At 45.0% G+C, this 10,470-nt stretch overlaps 1 protein-coding gene, 1 non-coding gene and 1 pseudogene across 3 annotated transcripts in view; 2 read left to right on the top strand and 1 right to left on the bottom strand.

The window, feature by feature from the left end:
• The window catches only part of LOC136378931 (MOB-like protein phocein), a 64,251-nt gene that overhangs the window by 40,855 nt on the left and 12,926 nt on the right, over positions 1-10,470 (bottom strand). The window contains exon 1 of one of the 2 annotated variants that reach the window (XM_066346364.1): positions 3,938-4,079. The exons of the other annotated variant lie outside the window; for it this stretch is intronic. Within the exon in view, the coding sequence (XP_066202461.1) occupies positions 3,938-3,997 (60 nt within the window). The 5' untranslated portion in view covers positions 3,998-4,079. Of the gene's footprint in view, positions 1-3,937; positions 4,080-10,470 lie in introns of those variants that run through there. 2 annotated transcript variants of the gene reach the window in all.
• Positions 8,708-8,840, top strand: LOC136379269 (small nucleolar RNA SNORA38). Its single transcript, XR_010746748.1, has one exon. It is a non-coding gene; the product is annotated as a small nucleolar RNA SNORA38 (small nucleolar RNA).
• LOC136379270 (small nucleolar RNA SNORA38) lies at positions 9,495-9,587 on the top strand (annotated as a pseudogene).

Genomic DNA, 10,470 nt, shown 5'->3' with positions numbered 1-10,470 from the left:
CGATGCTCTGCCCATCTGGGGCACCGCTCTGTTGCAACCAGAGCCATTCTAGCACCTGAGGCAGAGGCCATAGAGCCATCCTCAGCACCCGGGCCAACTCTGCTCCAATGGAGCCTTGGCTGCGGGAAGGGAAGAGAGAGACAGAGAGGAAGGAGAGGGGGAGGGGTGGAGAAGTAGATGGGCGCTTCTCCTGTGTGCCCTGGCCGGGAATCGAACCCAGGACTCCTGCATGCCAGGCCAACGCTCTACCACTGAGCCAACCGGCCAGGGCCAATTGCTTTCTTATATGTGCCTTGACCAGGGCGCTCCAGCCGAGCCAGTGACCCCTTGCTCAAGCCAAGCGACCTTGGGCTTCAAGCCAGGGACCTTTGGGCTCAAGCCAGTGGCCATGGAGTCATGTTATGACCCCGCACTCAAGCTGGCAACCCTGCTCTCAAGCTGGTAAGCCCGCGCTCAAGCCAGGTGAGCCAATGCTTAAGCAGGCAACCTCAGGGTTTCAAACCCTGGGTCCTCAACATCCCAGGTGAATGCTCTATCCACTTCGCCACCACCTGGTCAGGCTAAATATTAACTTTTAAAAAATATTATTATTATGCTCTGGCCGGTTGGCTCAGTGGTAGAGCGTCGGCCTGGCGTGCAGAAGTCCCAGGTTCGATTCCCGGCCAGGGCACACAGGAGAAGCGCCCATCTGCTTCTCCACCTCTCCCCCTCTCCTTCCTCTCTGTCTCTCTCTTCCCCTCCCGCAGCCGAGGCTCCATTGGAGCAAAGATGGCCCGGGCGCTGGGGATGGCTCCTTGGCCTCTGCCCCAGGCGCTAGAGTGGCTCTGGTCGCAACAGAGCATCGCCCCCTGGTGGGCAGAGCGTCGCCCCCTGGTGGGCGTGCCGGGTGGATCCCTGTTGGGCGCATGCGGGAGTCTGTCTGACTGTCTCTCCCTGTTTCCAGCTTCAGAAAGATCCAAAAAAAAAAAATTAAAAATATTATTAAAGAGTAATTTTAAAATTCTTCTTATATGACTTATACTTAATAATGTTTCTATCAATATACTTTGCATAACTTGCCATTAAAATTTTTAGTTTGTAGCATATTTATTAAAATATTAGAAAACACATAGTAATATACAGAAAAGATGTAAAAAATGTTAACTAGGAATTAAATATTCTGCCTCATCATAACTGTGATATACTTTAACATTAAAAGGAGGAACCATGGCCTGACCTGTGGTGGCACAGTTGATAAAGCGTCAACCTGGAAACACTGAGGTTGATGGTTCAAAACCCTGGACTTGCCTGGTCAAAGTGCATGTGGGAGTTGATGCTTCCTGCTCCTCCCCTTTCCCTCTTTTCCTCTCTCCCTCTCTCTCTACTCTCTAAAATGAATAAATTTTTAAAAATATATTAAAACAAAAAGGAGGAACCAAATAACTGGCTTAATAAATGTTCCCATCTAATTCAGTCAATAAATATTTATTGAAAACCAACTATGTGCCAATAACCCAATATAACCAATTTTAAAAAAAGTAGAAAGATACTCTACCTACTCTATTATAGCTCTAAATAAGATACCTTAATGTAGACCCATTTCACCTAAGGAAATGAGTGTGACAGACAAGGAATAGGACAGAATGCTCCTTAAGCAGTCTATTTTTTTTAACCTTAATTTTTCCTATCACATTTTATTTAACAACCCTGACCTACGGCAATGTGGGGGAAAACTAAGGGGCTTTCTTATATGTGTCTTACTCATAACATAGCAGACAGAAGTGTTACAATATTAAGTTAAAATAAATTATTTTCTTTCTTTTCAAACTTCAGAACTTTTGAGTAAGTAAAAATGGCTAACTGCCTGGCCCCTGGTGGCACAGTGGATAGAGTGTTGACCTGGAAGGCTGAGGTCACTGGTTCTGAACCTTGGGCTCCCTGGGTCAGGGCACATGCAACAAGCAAGCAATGTGCACCTAGAGTGGTAGCAACTATATGTGGATACTTCTCGTTCCTCCCTCCTCTCTCTCCTCTCTCTGTAAAATCAATAAATAGAATCTTTAGAAAAAAGAATTTTAGGCCCTGGCTGGTTGGCTCAGTGGTAGAACATCAACCTGGCATTTGGATGTCCCAGGTTTGATTCCTGGTCAGAGCACACAGGAGAAGCAACCATCTGCTTCCCCACCCCTCCCTCTGTTCTCTCTTTTCTCTTCTCTTCTCTTCTCTTCTCTTCTCTTCTCTTCTCTTTTCTTTTCTTTTCTTTTCTTCTCTCTCTCTCCCTTACTGTCACAGCTATGGCTCCATTGGTTCAAGTGCATCAGCCTCAGGCGCTGAGGATGGCTCCAAGGAGCCTCTGCCTCAGGCACTGCAAATAGCTCTGTTGAAAGCATGGCCCAAGATGGGCAGAGCACTGGCCCCAGACGAGGGTTGGCAGTGGATCCCAGTGGGGGCACAAGCAGGAGTCTGTCTCTCTACCTCCCCTCCTCTCACTTGGAAAAGAAGAAAAAAGAAGAACTTTAAAAATGGATAACGATTCTCAAAATGAGAGTAGAAAAGTCCACTTCTCAACATAAAAATATTTATATAAAAGTTGATCATATAATAAAATAAAAATAAAAAACAATGTCTCCACAGAATAAGAAGTAAAGGTATCCAAGAGAGCATTTATACTAAAGAAAGTTTGGAAAAGATAAAAAGAAAACCTAAAAAAGAAATTCCCAGTAGTACGACCATGAAACTGCCAGAGCAACTTACAGCATAATGTGACTCTAATAAGGCTTTTCAAACTCAATTTTCTAAAATTCAGTACTAGAAGCAAGCTGTTAAAGAAAAAAGGTCACCGCTGAACTAAGAATGCAAATCTATATAACCTTGAACAGTGCAGTGGATTTTCTGGGCTATGGTTTTCTTATCTGTAACATGGATCAGGGAAGGTGTCTGGATCTAAAAGATCCCTTTGAAAGGACTCCCTTTTCAAAATTCTGTGCAAGATATAAAAAGCTATTCTCTGGCATATGGTCATAGCTCCATGATTGTTTTCTGGGTTTTTTTAAAATTATTATTCGCTTACATCCTTTTTTTTTAAAACCACATTTTAAGACACCTCTTCTAATTTTAGATCATGTACTCATTCAATAGCAAGCCATTTCGGCTGGCAGACGGACCCGATCAAGTCGAAATGCCTATTGATTTTTTAAAGAACGTGAGGCATTCCTCTTTTGCAAATTCTAAGAACGAATACCTAAAAACACCAACCCACCCGATTATTATCCTGAACGCTAATAAAATTATAATCAGGTCATTCCCTAACTGCGCTTCACACCTACTAAGAAGGAAATTCACAAGGAATGATATCTAACAAGTCGCAACCTGACGATGAAAACTTGTTGGACCAGAGCACAGCTGCAGCGAGAAGTGGCCAAAGGCAAGCAGCAAGAGTAGTAAATAGTAAACGATCGCCACCCGGATCCGGCTAGACCAGCTGCATGGGAGAAGCAGGGCAGGTACGTCACAAGCCGGGTAAGAAATAGAAGCCAAGACGAGGTGGGCTGTGTTTACACGCCCTCCCAGCCCGGCAGCCCGACCCGCGGGGTCTCCACCTGGCCGGCTGAACTCCTCCGACGCAGGTCAACTGGGGTTCAGGGGAGAAGAGAGAAGCAGAGCCTGCTGACAGTGTCCCAGTCTCCGGCCTCGGCGATCACCGCCCGCGGCCCCCATTCGCCGCTCACGCCCGCCCGCCCTCCCGTTGGGGCTCCGCAGGCCTCACCGGTCGAGGCCGGCGCCGCCGCCTAAGCCTCGGCCAGACCGAGGGGCTGCGCTCCGGAAGAGCAGGCCGGGCACCAGTGCCCCCGCCTGCCGCCCCGGCCCAACCTCCTCGTAGGGGCGGCCAACTGCCAGGTGCGGCGCGGCGCGGCTCGGCTCCGACAGTCCCCCGGCAGAAAAGGGGGAAAGATGGTACCTGCGCTTTGGTGCCCGGCCTGTTCCGCCTCAGCACTGCCGTACCCTCCGCCATGACCATAGTGCCAGAGTCTAGGCGGCTGGAGACGGTACCCGGATGTAGAGGACGGCTGCCTGCACGGGGGGCGGGGCGGGGCGGGGCGGTGCTCTGGGTTCGGGAGCTGGGGAGGGGCAGCGCCTGGCGGAACAGCCGTAGTCCGCGCAGGGCAGGGCGGGAAGACCGGGAGGAGTCCCGGAAAGAGCCAATTGGCCGAAGGAGGAAAAAGAGCCGCCGGCGAGTTCCAGGCGGCGGTCTGAGGTGGGTGGCGGGGCCGATAGTGGCTAGGACGGAGTTCGCAGGCGGGCGCACAGGGCCGCTGCGGGACTGTGCTGGCTCTGCGTGTACCTCCTTAGTTACGCTGGGAGGACCGGGCTTGCACCGTGGCCGCCGTTACAGTAAAACTCTTGCTCAAACGCAAACCTAGAGAAGCATAATTCTGTCCCGAAAACCACCTAGGATCAACAGGCTGGGAAAATTCCAAAGACCTGGCATGAAATCAACCCAGTCTCAAATCAGACTGGGGCTTACTTAGCGTGTCAGATATTTTCACCATCCACTGACTTCAAAGCCAAGGACCTTTTCAATGACAAGTTTGTTTGCGTAGATAAAAGACTCAGATGCCAATTATCCGAGATAGAGTGGACATCTGGTATTGTGCGCTAGACAGACAAAATTAGCTCGTATATTTTTGAAAGTCAGAAAGCATGAGGAGAAAATGAATGCCTCTTGACAGATGGTGGGAGTTGTACATACAGGATTTCAGATTTCCTTTGTTGCGAGTTTTAAGTGTTTCCTTTAGTCATGAGATCATGGCAGTTTTGGCAAACCTTTTTCTGTTTGTTTGTTTGTTTGTTTCCTCCTTAAATCTTTGATCTGGGATGAGAGAGGACTTAGATACCAAATGGGAAGACAGTTCAGAGCAATAAAGAGTGCATACAGTAGGGTGATTTCCAAGAGAATAAAATATAAGATATCCCATCAAATACGCCTAAATGTCTATGAGAACGCTGAGAGGAGAACTATGTGAGGATTCGAGAGGCGAGATTGGTTAAATTGAGTGGGTGCAAAACTGAGTTATTATCAGATACTTGGAATTTTGCTCAAAGGGGTTTGACAATAGGAAGTTGGTTTACCTTAAGTAAGATTCCTTCTTTCTGGAATATGTCTAGACTTGTAACTTTACAAAAGCAAAGACTGAACTCTTCATTTCATCACTATCTTCTAGACGCCAAAAGTTTATTCATTCAACAAATATTTATCAAGCCCCACTATGTGTTCAGCACTTAAGTAGAAGAATGAAAAGGCCTAGTTTTTAACCATAAACTGTTTTGTGTCTAGCAATGGAGATCTGCAAATCACCAATTCTCTTACTATAAATACAATGAAAATCTAAGACAAGTGGCACCCAAATATTGCCTCCTAAGAGAGATGGGGATAGATGTGGCTAGCAGAGTCCTAAGTAGGTCTGTCAGTCTGTGGACAACCTCACCTCCCAGGATCATTTTAAAATTTCCCCTATTGTGTGCCCCTGAGCTGTAAATATTAGTTACCTATTGTTGAAGGGGCTCTCCTTAATATTTTCTTAAGTTCAGATTTATTATACTATTACAGTGCATCTGAGAAGAACAAGAGAAAAAGGGAATAAGTAGGTTTTAAATTCAGGAACAAAGTAGACATTCATCTCTTTGAAAAGTCTACTAAAGTTGCACTGTGATGTCGATTCTGGCCTTGTTCAGAGGAAGAACCTTGTTCTTTAGGGTTGAAATGTTTCTAGCTCATAACCTTCACATTTTAATTCCTCTGTCAGTTGGCTGATTATGACCTTTAAACACAAATAATTTTATAACCAGGGTTAATTTTGAGGGGGGAGAAAGTAAAGGGGGCATGATTAGTAATAATAGTCACATGTAATTGTGGGTTACTGAAATATTTTGGTTAAAGAAGAAGTAGTCTTTCAAAGGCAACATAGACAAATGGAAATACCGTAACTCTGGGCTGGGATTCAGAAAATCTCGATTCTCTTGCCTATTGACTGTAAGACTTTCAACAAGCTATCAAAGAAAAGTTTCTTTATTCATAATGAAATTATTCACTGTAGTTCTTACCCTCTATTTCATAGAGTATGAACACAAATATAAAATTATTAAATATTCCTGAAATTCTCAAAATTTTAGATGAAACTGTTTTATAAATCCAAAGTACCATAGGTAATTTCAAAAATCTAATGTGAAATTCTCCGTGGGGAATTTTTTTTTTTGTAATTTTTTTAAAACATATAAAACAAACCCTTGTGTCAAGGGCTGACTTTCAATAGATCGCAGCAAGGGAGCTGCTCTGTCCGTGGGGAATTTTTTAATCCAAATAAAATAGTGAATGCCTATTACGTGTAGTAAGGCACTGAGCAGGTGCTGAGAAACATGAGTAAGAAGTATGGACGCTTTTCCTCAAACAGCTTAAAAATGAATGGGAAAGGGGGAATGTAAACTACTATACTACAAAGCAAAAGGTATTCAGTGTTGAAGCAGCCCCTGTTGGTTGCCTATTTGCAATCCTTCTCCTTATATGTGTTCTTTCCAAATAGACTTTGATCTTGCTCAGTATCCATCTTTCCCTACCTAGCTGAGGATAGGAAACCCATCTCTAGCTGAAGTACAAATTCCTACTGGTCTGAGAAGCTAATGTTTTGTTTAAGAATAAACATGTGACTCCAATTTAGCCTAAGGAGATATGAAAGAATACCTGATAAGACACTTTGGGGAAAGGTTTTCTTGCTCTTGAGGAGATACCAAAAAAGGTGGTCCCTTTTCTCTGCCACTGAACATTGCCAAGTCTGGGACTCTGTCGACCATCTCGGCTTGAAAGAAGCCAGCATAAGAGAAAAGCGGACACACTGTGAATAATTCATGAAGTAGGTGAAATATGCCTTAAAGTAGGGGTAACATTTATATGTGGGGATACAGGAGATTACATGGCAGACCAAGCAAAGCTGAAGCAACAGGGAAGCATGGGGATGTATGTTCATAGTTGAACAAATTAGTGCCTATGTAGGGTTTCACACATTTTCAACATATTTGAAAATTATTTTATGAAAGTTGTTATAGACAAAATTATTTGGATTTAGAAAGAGTTCAAGCTTAGACAACTTTGACTACAGATGACTGTGATATTAAACTCCCATGGCACTTCATTTCTCTAAAATATTTGACCGAATCATTGATATGGTAGCCAGCCAGCAAGATGGCCCTCAATGATAATTATCTTCTGGTAGTATTTACACCCTGAGCTGACCTGTATAGCCAATAGAATACAGTGAAAATGATGTGTGACTTCCGATGTTATGTAGGTCATAAAAGACATTGTGGCCTGACCAGGTGGTGGCACAGTGGATAGAGCGTCGGACTGGGATGCAGAGGACCCAGGTTCGAGACCCCGAGGTCGCCAGCTTGAGCGCGGGCTCATCTGGTTTGAGCAAAAGCCCACCAGCTTGAACCCAAGGTCGCTGGGTCCAACAAGGGGTTACTCGGTCTGCTGAAGGCCTGCGGTCAAGGCACATATGAGAAAGCAATCAATGAACAACTAAGGTGTTGCAACACGCAATGAAAAACTAATGATTGATGCTTCTCATCTCTCTCCGTCCCTGTCTGTCCCTCTCTCTGACTCACTCTCTGTCTCTAAAAAATACATAAATAAATAAAATTTTTTAAAAAAAGACATTGTGGCTTCTGCCTTGCTCTCTTAGCTTATCTGTTCTGGATGAGAAAGCTGCCATGTGTAAGAACACTCAGGCAACCTTATGAGGGGAAAAGGTTTTGAGTAACTGAGGCTCCCGGCAAAAGCTAGCATCAACTTGTCAGCATATTAGTGAACCATCTTGGAAGTTTGACGACTGGCCCCAGTCAAGCCTTCAGATGATGGCAGCCTTATGACAACCTCCCAATCTAGGACTACCCAAATAAGCTGCTCCCAAATTTCCAACCTATGGATACTCTGAGATGTTTATCATTATGCTAAGACACTAAGTTTGGGATCATTTATTATGCAGCACTATATAACTAATATAATAGTTCCTGAACTTTCAAGAAGGAAAGGGGTGATCAGGAAAAAATTCATAATAAACTATTATCATTTCCTCTTTTCAGTAGGGCACCTAATGTTTCTCATAAAATGTTTCTATCTTTAGTTTATTGACTCTAGTGTCTACCAAAATTATGCTATTAATTTAGTTTGTTTATTTCTATCTCCTCCTATCTTATTCATTCCTGTATCCCCAGTGCCTAGAACAGGGATTGACTCGTTAAAAACAAATGGCCTGGCCTGACCTGTGGTGGCGCAGTGGATAAAGCGTCGACCTGGAAATGTTGAGGTCGTTGGTTCAAAACCCTGAGCTTGCCTGGTCAAGGCACATATGGGAGTTGATGCTTCCAGCTCCTCCCCCTTCTCTCTCTCTGTCTCTCCTCTCTTTCTCTCTCTCTGTCTCTCCCTCTCCTCTCTAAAATGAATAAATTAAATAATAATAAAAAAAAAAATGGCCTGACCTGTGGTGATGCAATGGATAAAGTGTCGACCTGGAATGCTGAGGTCGCCTGTTCAAACCCCGGGTTTGCCTGGTCAAGGCACATATGGGAGTTGATGCTTTCTGCTCCTTCCCCCTTTTCTCTCTCCTCTCTCTCTAAAAATGAATAAATAAAAAATTTTTTAAAAATGAATGACTTAAAAGTACTATAATAATTACCCTCCTACAAAGGCTTGTCTATGGTTCCTTGTCTTTGGACATGTAAGAATTGAAGGTAAAGAAATGTGGACTAGCCCTGGCCAGTTTGCTCAGTGGTAGAGCTTCGGCCTGGCGTGCAGAAGTCCCGGGTTCGATTCCCGGCCAGGGCACACAGGAGAAGCACCCACCTGCTTCTCCACCCCTCCCCCTCTCCTTCCTCTCTGTCTCTCTCTTCCCCTCCCGCAGCTGAGGCTCCATTGGGGCAAAGATGGCCCAGGCGCTGGGGATGGCTCCTCGGCCTCTGCCCCAGGCGCTAGAGTGGCTCTGGTCGCAACAGAGCGACACCCCGGAGGGGCAGAGCATCGCCCCTGGTGGGCGTGCGGGGTGGATCCCGGTCGGGCGCATGCGGGAGTCTGTCTGATTGTCTCTCCCTGTTTCCGGCTTCAGAAAAATACAGAAAAAAAAAAAAAAAGAAATGTGGACTCAGGCCCTGGCCAGTTGGCTCAGCGGTAGAGCATTGGCCAGACGTGTGGAAGTCCTGGGTTTGATTTCGGGTCAGGGCACACCGGAGAAGCAACGGTCTACTTCTCCACCCATCCTCCTCCTCCTTATCTCTATCTTCTCCCGCAGCCATGGCTCAAATGGTTTGAGCGAGTTGGCCCCAGGCACTGAGGATGGATGGCTCAGTTGCTGAGCAAATGGAGGAGCGGCCCAAGATGGGCAGAGCATTGCCCTGTGGGGGACTTGCTGGGTGGATCCCGGTTGAGGCGCATGCAGGAGTATGTCTCTCTGCCTCCCCACATCGCACTTAATTAAAAAAGAAAAAGAAAGAAATGTGGACTTGGAGAAGTCTGGAGCCAGCTTGCTCCCCTCAGGCTCAAGATCAACCATCACACACAAATAAAAAAAAAATTACTATGAGAAACTGGCCTTTGGAACTGATACTCAAGCCAAGTAAGTACCCATTGATAAATTTTCCAAGTCAAGTTTCCAGGCTAAATGACACTGAAAGAGAGTTTTGCAAGACTTCAGCTAAAGAACTAGGATTAATCTGTAAGAGGGGGCAGGGTAGACCCATTCCTTATCTCTTACAAAAGGAAAATCTCCAGATAAAGCCAAGGTTAAAGTATTTTATATAATTTTAGTTTCTGAAAATTTTTTAAAGAACAGTAAAAATACCTAAAGAAACCATGGTTGAAACTTTAAGTACAAGCGTTCCTCAGTTTGTTGTGCCTTGCTTTATTGTGCTTCACAGATGTTGCCTTAAAAAAAAAAAAAAAAGATTTATTGATTGATTTTACAAAGCGAGGTACAAGCGAGAAGTATCAAATCATAGTAGCTTCACTTTGTTCATTGCTTGCTTCTTGCTTGTTGTATGTGCCTTGACCAGGCAACCCCAGGATTTTGAACCAATGACCTCAGTCTTCCAGGTCAATGCTCTATCTACTGCGCCACCACAGGCTAGGCAATGTTGTCTTTTTTTTTACAAATTGAAAGCAAGAACCTCTACCAGCAAATGATTTATTTTTAAAAACAGCTGTTGCCTGACCAGGTGGTGGCGCAGTGGACAGAGCATCGGACTGGGATGCGGAGGACCCAGGTTCAAGACCCCAAGGTCGCCAGCTTGAGCGCAGGTTCATCTGGTTTGAGCAAAAGCTCACCAGGTAAGACCCAAGGTGCTGGCTCCAGCAAGGGGTTACTCAGTTGCTGAAGGCCCCCGGTCAAGGCACATATGAGAAAGCAATCAATGAACAACTAACGTGTCCCAATGAAAAACTGATGA

The sequence above is a fragment of the Saccopteryx leptura genome, chromosome 7 (assembly GCF_036850995.1).
Source record: "Saccopteryx leptura isolate mSacLep1 chromosome 7, mSacLep1_pri_phased_curated, whole genome shotgun sequence".
Taxonomy (NCBI): Eukaryota; Metazoa; Chordata; class Mammalia; order Chiroptera; family Emballonuridae; genus Saccopteryx; species Saccopteryx leptura.
This window is presented reverse-complemented; position numbering and strand designations above follow the sequence as displayed.